This window comes from Pyrgilauda ruficollis, unplaced genomic scaffold (genome assembly GCF_017590135.1).
Source record: "Pyrgilauda ruficollis isolate IOZ18807 unplaced genomic scaffold, ASM1759013v1 scaffold509, whole genome shotgun sequence".
Taxonomy (NCBI): domain Eukaryota; kingdom Metazoa; phylum Chordata; class Aves; order Passeriformes; family Passeridae; genus Pyrgilauda; species Pyrgilauda ruficollis.
In genome coordinates this window covers 13,480-36,672 of record NW_024526700.1, presented here as the reverse complement: position 1 = coordinate 36,672, position 23,193 = coordinate 13,480, and the positions used below count along the sequence as shown (strand labels likewise).

Genomic DNA, 23,193 nt, shown 5'->3' with positions numbered 1-23,193 from the left:
CGGGCGCGCTGCGGAGCGGCAGGGAGCTCCCGGGCAGCCCTGGCCGTGTCTGTGCCCGCCGGGCAGGAGCCGCGGCAGGAGCCGGCCATAGCGGCAGCTCGCCGTGCCCAGGGCCGCGGCCGCAGCTCTCCCCGCCCGGCCGCAGCAGCAGCCGCTCGCCTCCGAGGCTCCGGCGCTTCCCGAAGAGGACGGGCCCGGCCCCCAGGACGCGCTGGAGCCCCGCAGCGAGAGGAGCCGCCGGCGCCGCAAAGGGCAGCGCAGATGGCGCAGCTTGAGGAGGAGGAGATGAGGCTCTTTTTGGGCCACGCTGTGGCAGCTCTGCCCTCTCGGCCTTCGCCTTGAGCCCTTTGCTGCTTTTCCCTGACCCCTGATCCCCGTCTTTGGCCAAGGGTCCCCGGAGCCCTTTACAGGGCTGCAGGGAAAGCTCCCTCAGTCACAGAATCACAGAATCACTGGCTTGAAAGACACCTTCAAGATCAAGGAGTTCAACCCATGCCCTAACACCTCAACTAAACCATGGCACCAGTGCCACATCCAGTCTTTTTTTGAATCCTTCCAGGGATGGTGACTCCCCCCCCCGGCACTTGGAGCTCTGGAAGTTTGTTTTTCTGCTTAGGGAAAGGCCACGCAAAAGTACTGGGAAAACTAGTGACTAACGGAGTAACCTACAGAGCTCCAAAGCTCCAAATATATGTGCAAAGAATACAGGAAACATAGAAAAGTGGCAAAAGCCAAACAGCATCAGCAAGGTTTTGGGCATGAACAAATGGATCCAGAGGGCCTTCTCAGCCCTATTTCTGAGTGTTTCTGAGAACCAAAGGAATCCTGCTTGAGCCTGTGGGGAGATGGGTTTGGGAGGTACACTTTCATTTTTTTCTCCTTGGGGCAGCTCCTGTTCCTAACATCAGCCAAGCCTGTCTCCAGCCTGATGCCTCTGATTGTTGCAGCCAAACAATTCATGGCAGGCAGAAGACACTGACACTTCCAGGGACATGGCTTTCTCCAGTGCTGGCTGTGAGTGGGAGTCAGAATAAAAACTCCAGAAACCACAACTCCATTGGAAGATTTCCTTCCTTTTCATTCTGTAAATAAGCTGTGCATCCACTTCTGAATTGTCAGTTGTTTGTTAAGGATGGGAAGTTCTATTTTAGGATTTTTTTTCATGTGATTTGGAATTGGGTAAGGGTCCCCTTCCTTCACAAACTCCGGCCCAAGCTGCCTGTGGAATATGGCCCACTGGGCAGTTTTTGTCCAGCCATGGTACTTCTGGAGAAGAAAGCAAGGGTAATGGTATTTGCAGCCAAAAGCCAGCAAAGCCTGGGACAGCCAAAGCATCCTGTGGAGATCCAGGCCTCCAGCTGTTACTAGAAATCAGCAGAGTTCCAGCCAAATGGTTCTGTGTCCCTAAGTGCAATCTCTTGGCCTGGATCAGAGCCTTGCTCAACTGAAAAAGCAGAAAGGTCAGCAAGGGTGCTCCCAAAGGCCCATCACATAATTTTTATTTTGCTCATCTGGTCTAAGTTTGCAACTAAATGTGTGTCTGCAGTTAAACTGATGAGGGGGAAGGAAAAACAAAAACAACAACAACACCACCACAAAAACAAAACAAAACAAACAAACAAACAAACAAAAATAAAAGAGGCTCATGGCAGGGCCATGACATTCCACAAGAGGAATCACTGGTGTGCATTTCATGGAACCCTCTTAATCCTATTAAAGTACTGTAGTCCTCGTTTAAAACAGACAGGTATGAAACAACTTTGAGAGACAGAGTCTAAAATGGCATGTGGGTATTTTTTTTAAGAATGAGGAAAATTACCCCAAAGGTGTTTTCATAACATTTTAAAATGTACTACATAAAAATTAACAACTGCAAAAAATAAGAATTAAAAAAATAAGTGCTTTGGTATAGAAGTAACTAGAAATACAGAAATAATAGGATAATAGGAATGCACATTTTCATAAAAATATGAAATTACTGAAATTACAGACAAAAAATACATATACTAAACTACAATATAAAGGTAGGTAAAACTGTACTTTAATTAGCTCTTTTTACATTGCTGGAGTTTTTTCCTTGTGAAGAGAAGCTAGGATATTGCTGAAGAAAACTGACACAACCAGGACGGGGCAGCGTGCTGTGCTCCGTGGAGATGGCTGCCAGGGGCTGCCTGGAGAGTGCCCTGCTGCAGGCAGAGCCCTCCTGGCCTGGGGCCCGGGCAGCCCCAGTGCGCCCTGCCACAGAGCCAAGGGCCAGGGCAGCCACCTCCTCCTTGTCCTTGCCTCTGATTGTTGCAGCCAAACAATGCATGGCAGGCAGAAAACACTGAGACTTCCAGGGACATGGCTTTCTCCACTCCTGGCTGTGAGTGGGAGTCAGAATAAAAACTCCAGAAACCACAACCCCATTGGAAAATTCCCTTCCTTTTCATTCTGTAAATAAGCTCTGCATCCACTTCTGAATTGTCAGTTGTTTGTTAAGGATGGGAAGTTCTATTTTAGGATTTTTTTTCATGTGATTTGGAATTGGGTAAGGGTCCCCTTCCTTCACAAACTCCGGCCCAAGCTGCCTGTGGAATATGGCCCACTGGGCAGTTTTTGTCCAGCCATGGTACTTCTGGAGAAGAAAGCAAGGGTAATGGTATTTGCAGCCAAAAGCCAGCAAAGCCTGGGACAGCCAAAGCATCCTGTGGAGATCCAGGCCTCCAGCTGTTACTAGAAATCAGCAGAGTTCCAGCCAAATGGTTCTGTGTCCCTAAGTGCAATCTCTTTGCCTGGATCAGAGCCTTACTCAATTGAAAAAGCAGAAAGATCAGCAAGGGTGCTCCCAAAGGCCCATCACATAATTTTTATTCTGCTTTTCTGGCCTAAGTTTGCAACTAAATGTGTGTCTGCAGTTATACTGATGAGGGGGAAGGAAAAACAAAAACAACAACAACACCACCACAAAAACAAAACAAAACAAACAAACAAACAAACAAAAATAAAAGAGGCTCATGGCAGGGCCATGACATTCCACAAGAGGAATCACTGGTGTGCATTTCATGGAACCCTCTTAATCCTATTAAAGTACTGTAGTCCTCGTTTAAAACAGACAGGTATGAAACAGCTTTGAGAGACAGAGACTAAAATGTCTTGTGGATATTTTTTTAAGAATGAGGAAAATTACCCCAAAGGTGTTTTCATAACATTTTAAAATGTACTACATAAAAATTAACAACTGCAATAAATAAGAACTAAAAAAATAAGTGCTTTGGTATACAAATAATTAGAAACACAGAAATGTGAAAATAGGAATGCACATTTTCATAAACATATGAAATTACAGACAAAAGTCACTGATGGTGGAGACAGGAATGAGACATACACATACACTGAGTTAATGCAGCAACAGCCACTGCTTATTGAATGGCTGTGGGAAATGGATTTGTAAAGAACTCTCAAAATCTGACACAAAGATCACAGTCTTGTACATCTGTATGCAAACACTGAGATAAGCTATGCTGACTTAGGAAGGCCGTGGAATAGAGATGACATTATTGAGAGAGAGAGATTGAATTAGAAGCAAGTTTCAAAAAGTTTCAAAATATGGCCCTGCAAAAAGACTGGGTATTTTAGAGAATTAGAACTGTGAAAGATGCATTGTAGCAGGACCATGTGGGGAAAAATAGAGGTCATTGGTGTTAGAATTAATAGCAGCATTGTGTGGCAAAAGCTAATAGGTTGAAAAACATTTATAAGGCATTGTAACCAGGAAATAGGCTGGCTTCTGATGGAATGGAGTTGAGTTTTACATCTCTTATGTCTCACTATTCATCGAGACTGATAACGGAATAAAATCTTTTAAAATGCTTCCCAGTTGCCCCATCTCTGTAAAAGCTGGGAAAACCAACAAAAGACACCCTCTTTTATAGGGGCTTCAAATTTCCCACTCTTACAAAGTTGATTGAACAAGGGTCTTAGCTCCACCAGTTCACTGGCCAATGATATGGATGCATTCACGGTTCAAAGGGATTGGCTGAAGTCCCCTGTTTGAACTTGAATCCAGCCTATCAGTAACGTACCTGGAGACTTGTTTGCTTCTACTATCCAATGGATTAGGCTGGCTGAGTTGCTTGCTGTCTGTTATGCCATTTTATCTGTGCAGCTTTAGACCACCTATAGATGTCACAACCAAAAACTACATACACGGAACTACAATACAAAGGTTGGTACTTTAATTACTCCTTTTTTTACTGTACTTTAATTAGGTCTTTTTACATTGCTGGAGATTTTTTCATCTAAAGAGAAGCTAGAATATTGCTCAAGAAAACTGTCACATCAGCAAGGGTGCTCCCAAAGGCCCATCACATAATTTTTATTCTGCTTTTCTGGCTTAAGTTTGCAACTAAATGTGTGTCTGCAGTTATACTGATGAGGGGGAAGGAAAAACAAAAACAACAACAACACCACCACAAAAACAAAACAAAACAAACAAACAAACAAACAAAAATAAAAGAGGCTCATGGCAGGGCCATGACATTCCACAAGAGGAATCACTGGTGTGCATTTCATGGAACCCTCTTAATCCTATTAAAGTACTGTAGTCCTCGTTTAAAACAGACAGGTATGAAACAGCTTTGAGAGACAGAGACTAAAATGTCTTGTGGATATTTTTTTAAGAATGAGGAAAATTACCCAAAAGGTGTTTTTTTATAACATTTTAAAATATACTACATAGAAATTAACAACTGCAATAAGTAAGAATTAAAAAAATAAGTGCTTTGGTATAGAAGTAACTAGAAACACAGAAATGTGAAAATAGGAATGCACATTTTCATAAACATATGAAATTACAGACAAACAAAAGTCACTGATGGTGTAGCCAGGAATGAGACATACACATACACTGAGTTAATGCAGCAACAGCCACTGCTTATTGAATGGCTGTGGGAAATGGATTTGTAAAGAACTCTCAAAATCTGACACAAAGATCACAGTCTTGTACATCTGTATGCAAACACTGAGATAAGCTATGCTGACTTAGGAAGGCCGTGGAATAGAGATGACATTATTGAGAGAGAGAGATTGAATTAGAAGCAAGTTTCAAAAAGTTTCAAAATATGGCCCTGCAAAAAGACTGGGTATTTTAGAGAATTAGAACTGTGAAAGATGCATTGTAGCAGGACCATGTGGGGAAAAATAGAGGTCATTGGTGTTAGAATTAATAGCAGCATTGTGTGGCAAAAGCTAATAGGTTGAAAAACATTTATAAGGCATTGTAACCAGGAAATAGGCTGGCTTCTGATGGAATGGAGTTGAGTTTTACATCTCTTATGTCTCACTATTCATCGAGACTGATAACGGAATAAAATCTTTTAAAATGCTTCCCAGTTGCCCCATCTCTGTAAAAGCTGGGAAAACCAACAAAAGACACCCTCTTTTATAGGGGCTTCAAATTTCCCACTCTTACAAAGTTGATTGAACAAGGGTCTTAGCTCCACCAGTTCACTGGCCAATGATATGGATGCATTCACGGTTCAAAGGGATTGGCTGAAGTCCCCTGTTTGAACTTGAATCCAGCCTATCAGTAACGTACCTGGAGACTTGTTTGCTTCTACTATCCAATGGATTAGGCTGGCTGAGTTGCTTGCTGTCTGTTATGCCATTTTATCTGTGCAGCTTTAGACCACCTATAGATGTCACAACCAAAAACTACATACACGGAACTACAATACAAAGGTTGGTACTTTAATTACTCCTTTTTTTACTGTACTTTAATTAGGTCTTTTTACATTGCTGGAGATTTTTTCATCTAAAGAGAAGCTAGAATATTGCTCAAGAAAACTGTCACATCCGATAATTAAATTCCCTGATTTCTTCTGGTGTTGGGTAAGACACTCAGGCTGAAAGACCTGACTGAAGGCAAAGAACTAGTTCTGTGTGGCCTGAAAAGATGTGTTGACTGCAGACCCAGTACCAGTTCTGTTCCCTGTCAGATTGGAGGGCGTCTTGATTGAAGACACGGTAAGAGCTCTGTTTTGTATCATATGGGAGGATGCACCCACTGATGACCCAGTATTGGTTCTGGTTGGTGTCAGATTGATGAATGTGTTCACTGATGACCCAATGCCTGTTCTCCTTGGTGTCACACTGGAGAGTGTGTCGGTTGCAGACATTCTGTACATTCTGCCAAGTGCCCCATGGGAGGATACATCCACTGGTGATCCAAAACATGTACTTAGGTTTTGGATCATTGGTGGACATCGTGGACAGTCTGGTGTCACTTTGGAGGGTATGTTGGCTGCAGACGAATAGTAACTTCTGCCGCATATCCCATGGGAGTGTATGTCCTTTGATGATCCAAAACCTGTTCTGTCTGGTGTCGCACTGGAGAGTGTGTTGACTGCAGACACACTGCACATTCTATTGGGTCTCACATTGGAGGACATTTCCATTGATGGCCCAGTATTGGTTCTGGTTGGTATCAGGTTGATGAATGTGTCCACTGATGACCCAATGCCTGGTATCACACTGGAGGGTATGTTGGTTACAGATACAGTTCTGTAGGGTGTCGCAGTGGATGTTGTGTTGGTTCCAGAGACAGTATAGGTTCCGAGTCTAAGCTCTCCCCAGTGTGCTGGAATAAAAAAAATAAAAAACAAATAAAGAGAAAATCTACATTTTCTGTAAAATACCTCTCACAAGGGTACATATGTGAAGTACTTATAACTGTTTCCTTCTTAAGTGCTTATTTGAAACACATGGCAGCTGATTATAGATACTAATCTTTAATAGACAAAGGACATTAGCACGAGTATCCTGCCCTCAGAAAGGTTGGAAAACAATAGCACTTTATTTGAAGTGCTGCACAATACTTACAGAGATCTTTTATTCCTCATCATTATAATTCCAAGGCTGTGTTTTCTAATCAAGTAAACAAATTTATTCTACAGTCTTCCTGTCACTGTTATTGGGAAACACTTGCCCTGTTTGCCACAGAAGGGACTTGTTTTTGGATATATTTCACCAGTAATTGAAATCAACACTTCATATTCTTCAAATATTAGCCAGGCATATTGTTGCAGTCAACATTTTAATTAAATTACTGTAATATTCAAGTATGTTACAATAGTCTGACAAGTTAAAAGTTCACATAACTAGAATACTGAGGATCAAACAATTTTTGCATACAAAAGGCACTTTCTTTACCAAATAGCATGTGTGGGGTTGAACTAATGTGTTTTTGAACACTTTGTCCTAAGTTACATAATGTGATTTATAATATAAGTTTCATATTGTTATTATTTTAAACTGCATGATTTATAATATTTGATTACGACTATTCTATTACTTGTGTAAGCAAAGCCACATGACAAGGAATGCATTTGTACTGGGATACCTGCATTCCTTGGCTAAGTAGTAATGTTAGCTGTGAGGGGCATGGCAAGCCTGGAGAGGATCAACCCTTTCAACACTGCAGAAATCTAAAAAACTTTTCAATTGACAGAACTTGAGAACAAATGAACTTACGAACACTAATTCTCTCCTGAGTCAAAGAAAGGGAGAAGGTGAAGACATGCGAGAAGAACAACATGGCGATACTAAAGTCGGTGCAAAAGGGAGAGGAGGAGGTGCTCTAGGCCTCAGAGCTGAAATTCTCTGCAAGCTGTGGTGAAGACTGTAACAACAATCTATTTCCTTGTAATTCATTAAGTGCATGGGGGAATAGAGAAATTTAATTAAATTTAAACCGCCTGTATCCTGTGAGAAAAAGGTGCTCATCCTGGAACATGTGGATGCTGAGAAGCTGTGATCGGGTGAAAGACTTGAAAGAGAAAGAGAAGCCTTGCTTCCAGAGACAGAAGAAAAAGACCTTTGCTTTTATACTAGAACAGCTCATCCTTAAAACAAAACCCCATGAACCAAAACAGTTGTGGGAAGACTTCTTTGCCCGTGGGAGTGACTCGTGTTGCAGCAAATTTGGGTGGGGCTGCTGCTCATGAAAATTAGAATCACATTGGGAAAGTTCACAGAGAACTGTCTCCCATGGGAAAGACCCCATGGCATAGCAAAAGAGACACCTCTCCCTAAGCAGACTGAAGAAAGATTTTTAGAAGTGACAAACTGACTAAAAGCCCCATGTTTTGTCTCCCTGTGTTGTTGGTCGGAAGGAAAAAAGGGCTGTGGAAGGGGAAAAGTGGTTTTAGATCTCATTATTCTTTTTCACTAATAGATTTAATAGATTTGTCTTTATATATTTAAAAGTTTTGAGCCTGTTTTTCCCTTAAAGTGTTTTACTTCTAATCCTTATCTCACCCCGTAAGCTTTTTAATTGTTCTTTCCTCCTCCTCTGCTCAACTGTGCCAGAGGAGAATAAGTAAAGGATTTTTTGTAGGTGTACTGGCTTTTAGCCAATGTTAAACCCATGACACTATGAGATTTTACTTTACTTACTATCACTGTAAGGTCATTCACATGTTTCAAAGCAAATAAACCACCCAGTACTAATAGCACTAAGAAAAAGTTGTAATTATTCGAGGTCCACATTTACTGAATTCTGTCCTACACTATTTCCAAGAAAAAAATTAAAGACAGAGGGTGACAAGAAAAAAAACCCAGTCTGAGAATTTCTACAACTTAGAGAAAGCAAAGTTTAAAAAAGCAAGGAAATACAAAAAACTGCAATGGTTGTGGTTGCAAGGAAAGGCTATTACAAAAGCATTAATGGTTTAAAACAGACAGAAAGGAAAAAGCCTTTGGTAAAAAAAAAATGGTAATGAAAGAAAAAATCAAAAACCAAACACCCATCCACCCACCACCAACAGTCCCCAAAACCAAAAAAATCCAACCCACCAAAAAACCAAACACAATCAAAACTAAAAATAATCGTAAATGGGGACCACTAGAAAAAAAAAAGAAACTACAACAAATTACAAAAATTTTAATACCTGTCTTCGCTTTCACCCACCTCTTCCTCTTCTGAAAAATGTCTCAGAACATTTCTGTTTGTACTAGTTTTAATGCTTCCCTTACATTTAAGTGTTGTTGTATTTGCCTTCAGAAGCTGTGCAGCATGAAGGGAGATGTGGACTAGGAGCCACATCCAAGTGACTGTAATTGGTTGAAAAGCACACTCACCATTAGGAGCAGGAGTAGGAGCAGGAGGTCTACCAGCTGCTTGGGGTGAAATGTGAGGCTGAAAAATAACTGTTCAGTAAAAGTAAGTTTTAATAAGCAAGGAAATGCAGAGAATGGAAATAGTTATGTTTGCAAGGAAAGGCTATAACAGAATGTTAATCGTTTATAACAGAAAGAAAGGAAAAAATCTTTTGGTTAAAAAAAAAAAGAAAGAAAACAAGCAATTAAAAGAAGTAAAAAAAGAAAAACATCAAAAATCAAACAGCTACCCACACACCTCAACCACTCCCCAAAACCAAAAAATTCCAAGCAACCAAGCAACCAAACCCAAACTAAAATTAAAAAAACCCACAAGGAAATACAGACCAATAATAAAAAACATTAGAGTAATAATTTTAATCCATGTTTTAGCTTCCACCATCCCTTTTATCTTCTGAAAAAAGTCTCAGAACATTTCTCTTAGCACTAGTTTTAATGCTCCCATTACTAATGTTTGCCTAGAGAACCTGTGCAGCAGGAAGGGAGATGCTGTCTGAGGACCCACATTCAAGTGACTGTAATTGCTTGAAAAGCAGACTTACCGTCAGGAGGTGGAGCAGCAGCAGGAGCAGCAGCAGGAGCGGGAGGAGGAGGAGGTGGTGGAGGAGGAGGTGGCGGAGGAGGAGGTGGTGAACCACCTGCTTCAGATTCAGTGTGGGAGTGTGCAGATTCTGTTTGGAGAAAGTAAATTGTAAAAAGCAAGGAAATGGACAATAGTGGAATGGTTGTGGTTGCAAGGAAAGGCTGTTACAAAATGTTAATGGTTTCTAACAGAAAGTAAGAAAAAAGCCTTTGTTAAAAAGAGAGAGAAAGAAAGACAGAAAAGAAGGAAGGAAGGAAGGAAGGAAGGAAGGAAGGAAGGAAGGAAGGAAGGAAGGAAGGAAGGAAGGAAGGGTAGTAATATTAAAAAACCTCAAAAACCAAACACACACCCACCCACCAGCCCTACTTCCCAAAACCAAAACAAATCCAATGAACCAAGCAACAAATTCAAACTAGAACCAAATAGCCCCCAATCAAATAGCGACCAATAGAAAAAAAACCCCAGTAGTCATTTTAATCCCTGTGTTAACTTTCACCACCTCCTTTCTCTTCTGGAAAGTGTCTCTGAATGTTTCTGTTTGCACTAATTTCAGTGCTTCATTATGTTTACAATTAAGTGTTGTTGTATTTGCCTACAGAACCTGTGCAGCATGAAGGGAGACGCTGTCTGGGAACCCCCATCCAAATGACTGTAATTGCTTGAAAAGCAGACTTACCGTCAGGAGCAGGAGTAAGAGGCTCAACAGCTGCTTCGGGTTCAACGTGAACCCGTGCAGATTTTCTTCCTGTTCTTAATGCTTCAATTCTGGCAGCTGCCAGTGAGTAGAGATCCATAAAACATCTAAGCACATGCTTTAAATAAAAGTAAAAGGGATCATTAGGGCCAGGCAAGCTACACTTAAATTCCAAATAGCACACATCCAAAATTGTAACAAAAGACAGAATGTTTTTTTTCGCAGAGAGAAACCATATACAGTTTGTAAGCCAGGCAGATTCTCAGTCCCAGGACTTAAACATCAAAATAGGTCTAACACTCGATTTTGTATTTCTTCTGGAATGTTGAATATTAATATCATTGAGAAAAATGGAATGACTCCACCCCCTAGTTAGAAGATGCTTTGATGAGATGTTTTCAAGCACGCAGTACAGCACTGAGCTCTTGATACAACTTTTTCATTTTATTTCAATACAAGATTCACTGCAGGTTCAATTTCTGTCCACAAAAAATTGCCACACAGTTTCAGGATAATGTTCACACTTCCAAGATGAATCAATTTACTAAACCTTCCACTCCACAGCAAAAAAATTAACTTGGCAGTAACAAAAGAAATACCACAAACCTACAGACCTCTGAAAACAAATAATCTGATTGCAGTATAACTGGAAAAATCTAACTGTTTGCATGTATGCAGTGGAAAAAATTTGTTATATTGATTAGATTGATGATAAAGTTAGCAGCACAAGAGAGCACAGGTGATTTGGCAGTACTGGTAACTTTATATCTACCCCAAGTAGTCTCAACTAACTGTTGAAATTATTGGTCTTCTTTACAATGGTTAATCACATTTTATTTGTTATAATTTTTCCCTTCAGATAGTATGACTTTGGTCTTTTGAATGTAAACTTGTGATACAGACAAAAATCAGCTTATTACCACAAACAGGGGTTTGAAAAGATTTCTGCAGTTTTTCTTTCATTGGTGTCACATTGCTGATTTTCAGAGTAGATGTTAAAACTAAAATCAATCAGGTTGTTTCATTGTAGTGTCTAGGAAACAGCAGTGGCAAATTAATCAGTATCACATCTTTTATCATCAGAAAGAATCTCCAAAAATGTCTTGGTGCTGTGGTCCTAGTCCTAAAAGAGGATTCTTGCAGATTATAAGGCTTTTAATTGAAATGTGCTCATCACAGACTAACTAAGGCAGTTCTAGAGGATGTGCCTGCAAACAGCTCCACTGTTTTTAATGACAAGTGTCCCTAAAGTCACTCCTAACTGCTTACCTCATTCAAGATTGCAGGATTGCCCTTAATACAGTTTGGCATAGAGTAAAACTAAAATCCATTAGGTGACCTCTCTCTATAAAAAGGCAAATTTTGCAATAAAACCTCAGTAATGAGCTTGGAAAGGAATCAAACAGGAACTAGAGATGAGGGCTGAGGAGAGAGAGAGGAAAAGGGGGAAAGAGTGCCAGGTGAACAAGAACTTGACAATTCTGCCCCACCAGCGAGCTCCCCAGCACGTATTGTACTATGTTATTGATACCACAAACGCTTTGTGCAAATATGAAATGCAACTTTTTGTGTTCCTGATTCTCTTCTGGGGAGAAAGAGGGAACAGGCTGCAGAAGCTTCTGCAATCACTGTGAGGTCAAAAAAAATGGAAGTTGGGATTGGATTAAAAAAAAAAAAAAAGCAGCAGCATCCACTATCAAAATAGAAAATCAGGATGTAAAAGCTGGTGATTGCCACAATGCCTTCTGTGGAAAGATGCCACCTGTGGGACCTTTTGTGCAGCTCTAAAATGGATCATCGCTGTACTGGGGAAACATTTGTAATTTTACCCTTTGACAGAAAAGTTCATCTGTGCTAATTAAGCTTCATGGGAATCTCAAGGCATTACATATTCCACTTTTCCATATTTTAGTGTGGAAACACAATGATGCACACGTAATTTCTATCTTTATCATATTGAAATGTATGTATGCATGCAAGAGGGCAACAGTGAGAAATTTCCAGTTTAGAATCTGCCTTTCTTGAATGTTTGATTCTGTGACCCTGATCCTGCAATTATATACTGCATTAGATGAGAAAATCTACAATAAGTGGGAAGGAATTACTGCAGAAACTTACACACTGTAGGCAATACTTACCTTCTCTAAGTTCCTTGCACTTGATTACCTACTGTCTCTAATTCAGACAGAGAAGTACAATGAAATTGTACTCACTCTGCCTTTTGTTCTCTCATTGGGCAAAAAATTCTGGTTTAGCACTAATGTATTCTGCACAGTGATAAAGACTAAGGGATAGAAGACATCAAACTTAAAAACAATAAGGACGCATTGCACAGAATCTGTGTTCAGAGCTGAAAATATGACACATTTTCAGTAAATTTCTCTTTTTTTTTCCACTCATTGCTTTGTCCTAACAAAATTAGTATTTTGAAATTTTGAACAAAACCCTATTTGTTGTGAAGAGCTGCTAGAACAATGAAGGGAAAGGTAGTTCTCTTTGTTGATATTCAGTTGCCATATACAGAAAAAAATGCCAGTTTTAAAGTCCTGAAACCTACACGAGCAAAATAGCTTCTATATTTAAACATTCTAAATAGCAGTTTCTTTTAAATGAGGAATGCTCTAAACCCCACAGTTAATTCTAGAACTGTGGGTTGAAAAAAATCTGATACTGACCAAGAAGGACCATGAAAATCTTGGCTTTTTTGTTTGGTTGGTTTTGTTTGGGGTTGAAATTATTGGTCTTCTTTACAATGGTTAATCACATTTTATTTGTTATAATTTTTCCCTTCAGATAGTATGACTTTGGTCTTTTGAATGTAAACTTGTGATACAGACAAAAATCAGCTTATTACCACAAACAGGGGTTTGAAAAGATTTCTGCAGTTTTTCTTTCATTGGTGTCACATTGCTGATTTTCAGAGTAGATGTTAAAACTAAAATCAATCAGGTTGTTTCATTGTAGTGTCTAGGAAACAGCAGTGGCAAATTAATCAGTATCACATCTTTTATCATCAGAAAGAATCTCCAAAAATGTCTTGGTGCTGTGGTCCTAGTCCTAAAAGAGGATTCTTGCAGATTATAAGGCTTTTAATTGAAATGTGCTCATCACAGACTAACTAAGGCAGTTCTAGAGGATGTGCCTGCAAACAGCTCCACTGTTTTTAATGACAAGTGTCCCTAAAGTCACTCCTAACTGCTTACCTCATTCAAGATTGCAGGATTGCCCTTAATACAGTTTGGCATAGAGTAAAACTAAAATCCATTAGGTGACCTCTCTCTATAAAAAGGCAAATTTTGCAATAAAACCTCAGTAATGAGCTTGGAAAGGAATCAAACAGGAACTAGAGATGAGGGCTGAGGAGAGAGAGAGGAAAAGGGGGAAAGAGTGCCAGGTGAACAAGAACTTGAGCTAGGAATTAAAGATATAGTAAGGGAAATTGACACTCCAAGGTAATTAAATCACTTCTTTCCCTCTGTGCTGCTCTAGATTAAAAACAGTGATAAAACCATCTGCCATGAGAGCTACAGTTGAAAATAGTCCTTTCTCCTAAATAATTGGTGACCTCTCTCTATAAAAAGGCAAATTTTGCAATAAAACCTCAGTAATGAGCTTGGAAAGGAATCAAACAGGAACTAGAGATGAGGGCTGAGGAGAGAGAGAGGAAAAAGGGGGAAAGAGTGCCAGGTGAACAAGAACTTGACAATTCTGCCCCACCAGCGAGCTCCCCAGCACGTATTGTACTATGTTATTGATACCACAAACGCTTTGTGCAAATATGAAATGCAACTTTTTGTGTTCCTGATTCTCTTCTGGGGAGAAAGAGGGAACAGGCTGCAGAAGCTTTAGTCCTTTCTCCTAAATAATTAATATGTACAGCTTTGTTGGACCTTCAAATAGTCCTATACCAGGCCACAGTTTTACAAGTCAGAGAGAAAACTTGAGATTACTATTAAATTTAAAATAAGCTTTAAAAATACCATGGAAGTTTGTGACCACATATTATGACTTCCTGCCTCTTCTTTTCCTATTTATGATGTTTCATAGGTTAAAGCAGCAGACACAAAGCCAAATGTTTGACAGCCACCAAGTATGTGACCTCTCATCATTCAGTAAAGGGTTAACCACAACAATTGCCAATTTTTTGGTATGTTGCATTGGTCTTGGCAACCAGAAACAGTTCTCAGCGAGGGAAGGAAAGTGAATTTTGTCATAACTCTACACTTAGAACAAGCTGTGTAGGTACTACAAACTTGCATTTTATTTCACTATGTTTTTTTAAGATGGAAGAAGTTGAGGAAGCAAACTTCAGCTCTAAAGAAAGGAAGTTGCTTTGCAACAACTTTTCTCCTCCCCTGAGAATAAGCAGTTCTAAGGGAACTTAGAACTTATTGGCTTGTTTGGAACACAAATCAGAGGGAACACTTCAAATTCTTACCTCATTCAGGGCAGCATCCACAGCTTTCATACGATTCATGATCAAGTCTTCATCTCTATTATAAAAGAAAAAACAAAACAAAACAAAACAAGAACAATGGTGTAACTTTATAGAACTGAAGCTCTACCAATGTAGAAATTAATCTTCTGCTACTTTATGGCTGTCGTGTCTTGCAAAATAATTGTTGGTAACTCAAACTGTTAGGATTTTCTCCCTGTTTCATAAAATCTCCAATGCAAACCCTAAAAATAGTTAATATTGGTGCATGCATAAAATGTATGACCTAGTATTTTGAACTAAGACTTTTGTTTTAAGAAGACTATGTCTGAATTTAAAAATAAAAGAGACAGGTCTGCTTTTCTCTTCTAACCTTACACTGTCCAGAGCTAAAGCCCTGCCCATGGAAGTAAGAATTTAAAATTTTGTTCATTTTAAGTGACATCCCCCAGGCCCCAGGACTCACTTTTCTCCCTGTTGGATGGCAAGTTCTGCCTCCTGGAGAGTCTCCTGCAGCTGCTGCCGGTCCTGCTCCATGTCTTTCAGGAGTCTCTTCAGGTGATCCAGGACTTGCTTTCTTCTCCTCAGCTCCTCTGTTGCGTTAGGGAGGTTCTGCCAGCAGACAGAGACCAGAGTTACTCTTTAGCCCAAATAAACTTCACTTTATGCCACTGGCTGCTGACCAACATGAAAGACAAATTGATTGTGAAGCAGATTTCAACCACTGCATACTAAGGTTTTATGAATTTCCTAGCAAAAGCATTGATGACTCTCAACCCCCTCAGTTTTCATTATATTTGCTATGTATAAATACATTTTAGAAAACAAACTGATTGTAGGTAAAAAAAAAAAAAAAAAACAAAGCAAACTCCCAATGAAGACTTTTTCTTAAGTTGTTGAAAAGAAAACATCCATAGCTTAAAAAAAAGGAGTCTTTGAAGTGTTTTCTCAGTAGCCTAACATTCCAGCAGACTGAGTAGTGTGTGTGTATTTACTCCTGTTATTTTATTTACACAAGGACTGCACTATTTGGCTAATTTAATGACAGGTAAAGCTCTGGTGACTGCTCCAGAAGAATAATATTACCATCAGAGATAAACTGGAGACTTGGCTTTTATCTGTGTCAGTAAATGAGAGCAATTCCAGTCTGTAAAAAAAAAAAAAAAAACAAAGCAAACTCCCAATGAAGACTTTTTCTTAAGTTGTTGAAAAGAAAACATCCATAGCTTAAAAAAAAGGAGTCTTTGAAGTGTTTTCTCAGTAGCCTAACATTCCAGCAGACTGAGTAGTGTGTGTGTATTTACTCCTGTTATTTTATTTACACAAGGACTGCACTATTTGGCTAATTTAATGACAGGTAAAGCTCTGGTGACTGCTCCAGAAGAATAATATTACCATCAGAGATAAACTGGAGACTTGGCTTTTATCTGTGTCAGTAAATGAGAGCAATTCCAGTCTGTTACTCAGCTCCTGAAGCCGTTGCTGGTGTTCTTCTAAAAGCAATCTTGCCTCGTGCTCACTCTGCAAAGCATTATCTAACTCCTCGTGTATATTGTCTTTGTTGATTTTCTGGAAAGAGAAACAAGTTGTGCCTGATTCTGTAATTATATTCAGTGGTCTCCCTACACTGAGTGAGTTCCACTTGCAAACATATCAAATTCTAAAACAAATGCATGCTTAGGATTAGTATTGAGGTTTTTTTAACATGAAGACAGATCACTGAACAATAAAATGGCAGACCAGTTAATTATTGCATTTTTTATAAAGAACATTCATGTAAAGTCTTGGCATTCATTATTCTACTCAAATTAGCACCATAGGATGCAAAACTTCAATATTTAGAAGGAAAAATATGCAGATCAGTGTTCAGAATTTTAATGGATAACTTATTAACCCTTGTAAACACCTTTGTGGACTGTTCTTCTCATCTGGAAACTGTTCCAGAAAGAAGAAATAATTCTTCAAGGAAAGTCGCCATCTGCATTTCAACTATAATCTGAAATGTGATAATTGTCATCTAACTGAACTAAAGCACTAAGGGAATAAAACCTGTTAAGAACAAAACTGAAGATGAGTAGATATTTTTGAGGGAAAAAAAAAATCCATTTTACTAGCTAGGAAGGACAATGGGTGAGACATCATCTAGCAGATATTCTCTGCTTAGAAGTGTTTGGACTGGGACACCTTGACAGGTTCTACTAACTAGGCTTCAGGTTAGGGAACTCACAGCGTTTCAGTAAGTCAATGAGAAACAGCAAAAGAGTCACGGGAATTTTGGCCATTTGTGCTACTGAGAATGTAGGAAAAGGCTTTTGTTCCCCCTGCCACAAAGTTACTTCTTCAGGGAAACAGACCCACTAAAATTTGCATTGCATTTATTATAACATTCATCAACATCCATACAGAGTTTAAACTGCTATATTTATATTTCATGAACTTCTCATGAACATTCTTATTGAATACCCTCATTCCAGCTGACTTTTCTCTCTTGAAGTGAAATGTTCTAGGATACATAAATCACATCAACATTTCCAACAAATGGGAGAACTTCGGTTGCTGAAGACCAAAATGTAATTTATACAGGATACCTCCTTCTACAAATCAAAAGGAAACTCCAGGGATATTTCTAAATACATCTGTCTTCTAGTTAGTGACATTTACAAGGCAAGTTTTCTGGAAAATTCTATTGAAAGTAAATAAACTTTATGTTTGTTTTCCACAAGAACACAAATCAAAAAATGTGTAAAAAGGAGAATCTCTTTTAAGCAGGAGAGTCTCCAAATCAAATGTACATACATGCTGAAGTTCATTTAATTGCTCTTGCAGTTTCTGGGCTTTTTCAGCATCTCTTTGCATCTCACTGAAAGCCAATGTGCATTCTGCAAGTTGCAGGCGCAATGTGTGGGACTCTGCCTCTGATACATGAAGCCTTTGTGAAAATCCAAATATTTCTTGCTGCAAGATTCCTATGTTTCTCTGTCAGTAAAGAAAAACAAATTGATGGACTATAAAATCTGTTATTTTAGCAATAAAATAAATAATATTTAAGACCCAAGAAAATGAAGACAAAACTATCATTTTCTCCTGCATCTCTAAAAGACATACAGAAAAGTTTGAACATGTCACCTACAAGGGGTTACTGCAAATTCTGTTTACAAGGAAGTACTATTTTCACCTAAAGTCTACTATAAAAGATTATGAGAGAAAGAGTTTATATATTTTTTTTTTTTTTGTTAAGAGGAAGAAGGTTATTTTTACTGAAAGAAAGGATGGTAAACATGAGAAAGTAGAAAACAATAATAAAAAGCAACCTTTTACATCAAGCCAAAAGCAAATTTGTTCTTATAAGCTAATACAGATCTGATAGAACTTGAGAAAAGATCTTTTACTTGGATACACTAAACCACCTCCAAAAATTGTTTGTCAATAAAAGAAAAGAGCTATTCACATCCTAGCATGTGACAAATCAACTTCTCAGTGTCCATATAGTGGTACTTCATTGTCACGGACTCATCACCAGCCTGAAGCAAAAGAAATGCTGCTATCAAGGGAGCTTCACTGTTGCTATAAACCTTCTGTTTCCATGAAGGAGGACTGTAAATCTGCTTACTGTGCTGGGCAGTCTGTCATACAATCCAGCTTCCAGGGCCTGGGCATTTACTCTGTGGAGCCCACGAGCCAGCCTCTGTATCAGGGAGTCCCTCTCCAGGTAAGCTCTGCACCCACGAATGCTCCCTTGAGCTGTCTCCATCAGTAAGCTCAGGTTGTCCATCAGTTTTGCAAAGCAGCTCCCAGCTGCACTGATAAGTGAGTGTCCAGAAAGCCAGAGGTGTGCATCTTTAAGAAACAACAACACAAAGGAAACATTGAGCAGGTTATTAGCTCCCGTTTCTTGTATAATATCACATCCTTTTTTACTTCTACAGGATGGAACCTGTCAGTATTCTGAAAGACAGAAGCTGAATCTGAAACACTGTTCAAACTTTGCTTTTAAAGGATATGAATTCAATTTATTGAAAACAGCATGATCAAAGAAGAAAGTGCCTGAAACTGAATCTAAACACATTTGATTCAATGGCAACTTTTACACCAATTTAGTGTTTAGCCTTCTGGAAAATGCATCACCTTGTATTTGTCCTGCTATTTCTCTTTATTCACATAAATTATCCCTTTCTAATATCCTTTTTTCTGTGACAAAAATGTGGGGACTCTAAACTAGAGGTTAATAAAGAACCAGGGATGGCAGCAATGCAGATGAACCAAGGGAGCCTCTATCAATTCTCACTGTAAATAAACTCCAGAAACACTCTCCAGCCTTCTGCTTCCATCGCTCTATATACTGAAAGGATAAAATGTCCTATCAGCTGTTCAAGAAAATTAATCCATTCCAACAGTACAGAGATATGATCATTCAGAGAATGAAGAAGAGGGTTATTATTTTACCCTGCAATAACATTACTCCTTCAGGGAAACAGTCCCACTAAATTTTGTATTGACTAGTTCAGGACATAACCTCTAGTCAAAGGTGTCTATCATAAATATTCAGAAATATCTCTTCAGAGCTACAATCCAGAACAGTTTAGATAAAATCATAAAATGGAAATTATATAACCACCCTGACTTATTTATTTTTTAAATATATTTCTGCTACAACAATATACAGTTAAAATTACCTTGTTTGCTGAGAACATGCTCCAGTTCTGAGATGGAACTGATTATTGCAGTATAGAGGTTAGAGCTACTCAACCAGTCAAGCGCTTCAATACAGTCAACTCCTTCCTCTTCAAAACCTGTGAAACGGAATTGCAGCCAGCAGGATAACTGAATCACTAAGATATGGCACACTGCTGCCTCCAGCTCTTTCAGAAATTAACCAAAAACAAGCATATAAACAACAAATTAGTCAGGAGAATTTAAGCTCTTTTAAGCATGCTTCCAGAATTACTAAAAAAAAAAAAGTAGATGAATCTTCTAATTTGCAAAACATTTTTGATACTGTTTATCCTTGTAGAGGGAAGTATAAACTGGTCTGGCAACAGAAATGGGAAAGTAGACATCATCTCCAAAGAAAATTTCAAAATCCTATGCTAATATTTTACCTGAATCAGAAAGCAATTTTTGTGGGTTTTAGTAGGAAATAAGTATTAAAAATTATTTTAAAAAGAAGAGGAAGTACCTTTTCAAAAAAAAAAGGACAGTTAATCATTTACAAACACAAATATCAAGGATATCAGATAAGTGTTGAGTTCGTGTGCATAATTGCAATTTTACTTGCAACGCTTAACATAAGATTAGGCATTTGCTCTTAGAGTGAAATACATTAATAAAGAAACATAAAAAACATAAATCCATAAATAATATTTTTCAGCATGTCATTAAATATATCTTTATGCCCCAGCAATAATAATAATATTGCTCTTTGTTATTCCCTAAGAATGTAATTTGAGATGACACTTTAAGAACATTTCACTTACGTGACATATGCCTGCCTCTGGATTCTCCCACACAAACTTGAATTCCATTGTTTCCTCTGGAGCCACCTGTCCAGATGAAAAAGGTACAAGAATATCGGGCCAGAGCCCTCAGCCTGTTAGCGGCCAGAACTGCAATCACAGCTCTTCGGAACACGTAAACCAGGCGCTTGGCTCTTCTCTGCCTCAGCCTGCCTTTGTCTTGGTTGCTTTCCACCATAGTAGGGAGATCATGAAGGAGCCTGATGATCTTCTGGTTCAATAATTGGTGCTGGTTCACCTGTTCCTGGAGAATGTCTCTTTGGCAAGACATAGCGCTCAGTCGGCCATAGAGAGGACACAGGGCCCCTGACAGCAGCGCACAGGCTGCCAGCAGGGATGAGCGTGCCTTGAAAGCATCTAATAATGTATTTTTCATGGAATTGTTTTCATGGGCCAGTTGCTCGCAGATTTGTTCAAGGCCATACAGTTTTTGCCTGTTTTTCTGCTCTGTTTCTTCACAATCCTGCAACAGAAACAAACCAAACAAAAATGGAAGAAATATTAACTAGATGGTTTTTACCTAGACAAGAGCAAAACCAAAATTCTTAGTTTTGCCATTCTAATGATGCATTAAAGGAGCAAAAATTATTAGTAATAATGGTGATTATTACTAATCTCTTCTGGTATCTCTTCTGGTAAGCAATTACAGAATCAGATGTATGAAACCAGTGCAATGGTAGGAGGGAAATTTACATGATCATCAACTGCAGATGGACTCCTCATTTCTGACAACAATCCACCAACACCGTGACAGCTCACAGAAGGTCCAACAACACCTGTCTGCCCACACTACCATTTTATGAGTTGACTTAACAATAGTAATAACATCCTCCAATTTCAGAGAAAACACTGCTCTACTAAGCAGAAAGCCAGTGTAAGTGAAAGGAAAAACGTAAGGAAGTCTGGAACATGAAACTAGACATTAAAGTTTTCACCATGCAAAGACTTCCAGTCCTGAAATTGCATCAAATACAGCATTATTCTGTGAAGTAAGTTGCAGTAACTCACAGATAACAAGGAACATCTATTTCCTTTATTCATAACGCTTTTAATTGAAACAGGTGTGAAGGAATGTGGTGATAAAGACAGTAAATGGTAGCTGTGGAATAACAGGGAACATTTTTAATTGCAAATAACCCATCTAACAAGCAGTGACAGTTTTACACTTTAAAACCACTTCTCACTGTAGTATCAGTAAAGCAGAGTCGCTTAACACTGTTGAAATCTACCACTGTTCTTAGGGTCAGTACATATGTCATTAAATTTATCCACAGGTAACACCACATTATTGTTACTCCATACAATCTCTGCAAATGATGATGCTCAAAAAGTGGCTGCTGCCCTCAGTAATTCTTGAAAAAAGGAAATTTGATCTGACATTCTTAACATTCTCAGAAAAAAATACTACCAACTGTAGATGAAATCAGGCTTCTCAGCTGGGGCTGTAGACCAAATTCTCTTCAACAAATGCTTCATCAAAGTAATGTATTTCTTATTTTAAGTGATGTTAATATTATCACAGTGATGGGCTGGTTTGTTGTTTGTATTTTTTTTTATTTTGAAAATATACTTTAATTCCTAAATGACCTTAAACTGCTAAGGGACTTAAAGTACTGAAATAATTCCTTAAATGTTACAAGGAAAAAAAAAAATTAGAAGTTCACAGCACCATACCTGTGCTCTGGCTTGAATTTCTGCAAGGCGATTTGAGTACTGCTGTTCAAGATATTGCTTTTCTTTCTGCCAGAAATGCTCCTGTGCTTTTAACTGTTCAGACATTTTCTTAAAAGCATCCTCCTGGTTCTGCTGAAGGTCATTCATAGTGTCAGTCTGGTGCTTGCAAATATATTCTAGATGACCTATCTGTGTGACAAGCATTTAAGAAGAAATTATTATTTACTCTTTCACTTTAAGTTAAGGACAGACTATTCCAGCATAAAATGTAAATTGTGATTTTTTCAATATTTTCATTAAAACTAAGTAACTCTATCATGGCAGATTGATTACTTGGTTCTCAAAACAAAACTGAAATATAGTTTGAGACAAAGTATTTAATTTGGTTTTGGTTCTGCCATCCTTACACCACCTTGCCAATATTTGTAACCTTTGTAGGAAATCTGAGCCAGACACTTAAAATTTTTTACTTAAACAATTGTATTAAATTTTATTAAATTAGTAAATGTAGTAAATTTTAGTAAATCAGTAATCCAAGTATATCCTTTAGAAGTTTGTGATGATTGCAAACAATAATTTTAAAAAGGCATTTAATTTTTTGTTTTGTTTAGGGATTTTGGGTTTGGGTTGTTTTTTTTTTTTTTAAACAAGACATTCCAGATTATTATTAAGTTTTAAAACAATTTCAGGGAATTCTAACATAGAGGATGTGTTGTCCTTACAAAAACATAAGTTTATAATGTGTTTTCAACAAGCACGAAGGGATTCACTCCTGTGGTTTCACACTTAACCTCCCATGCAAACTAAATGGAGGAATGAACCAAGCCAACAATGATCTCCAAATACACCTGCACACTAGAAAATATCACCAAGACACTTCCAGACAGATCACACTGAACTGTAGGACTGTTTTGTACAGCACAGTCTAAAATCCCAGAAAAAGATGCTAAGTAAATGAGAAGAGCCCTAGGGACCTCACAATCAGTCTCAATAACAATGCTTAATTAAAAAGCAAGCACAATAAGACACAAGCCCTACAAACACTGCCAGCAATGTTCATTCCCTTCCCTTCCCTTCCCTTCCCTTCCCTTCCCTTCCCTTCCCTTCCCTTCCCTTCCCTTCCCTTCCCTTCCCT

General features: G+C 38.7%; 1 protein-coding gene across 1 annotated transcript in view; it reads right to left on the bottom strand.

The window, feature by feature from the left end:
- Positions 1 to 5,912: 5,912 nt before the first annotated feature.
- Positions 5,913 to 23,193, bottom strand: part of LOC121360479 (coiled-coil domain-containing protein 171-like) — a gene marked incomplete at its 5' end in the record, with an annotated part of 23,699 nt that continues 6,418 nt past the window's right edge. Inside the window, 10 exons of the mRNA XM_041480327.1 lie at positions 5,913 to 6,619; positions 10,419 to 10,554; positions 14,875 to 14,929; positions 15,338 to 15,483; positions 16,267 to 16,463; positions 17,664 to 17,847; positions 18,482 to 18,708; positions 19,545 to 19,661; positions 20,346 to 20,847; positions 22,059 to 22,243. Coding sequence (XP_041336261.1) covers positions 5,913 to 6,619; positions 10,419 to 10,554; positions 14,875 to 14,929; positions 15,338 to 15,483; positions 16,267 to 16,463; positions 17,664 to 17,847; positions 18,482 to 18,708; positions 19,545 to 19,661; positions 20,346 to 20,847; positions 22,059 to 22,243 — 2,456 coding nt within the window. The remainder of the gene's footprint in view (positions 6,620 to 10,418; positions 10,555 to 14,874; positions 14,930 to 15,337; positions 15,484 to 16,266; positions 16,464 to 17,663; positions 17,848 to 18,481; positions 18,709 to 19,544; positions 19,662 to 20,345; positions 20,848 to 22,058; positions 22,244 to 23,193) is intronic.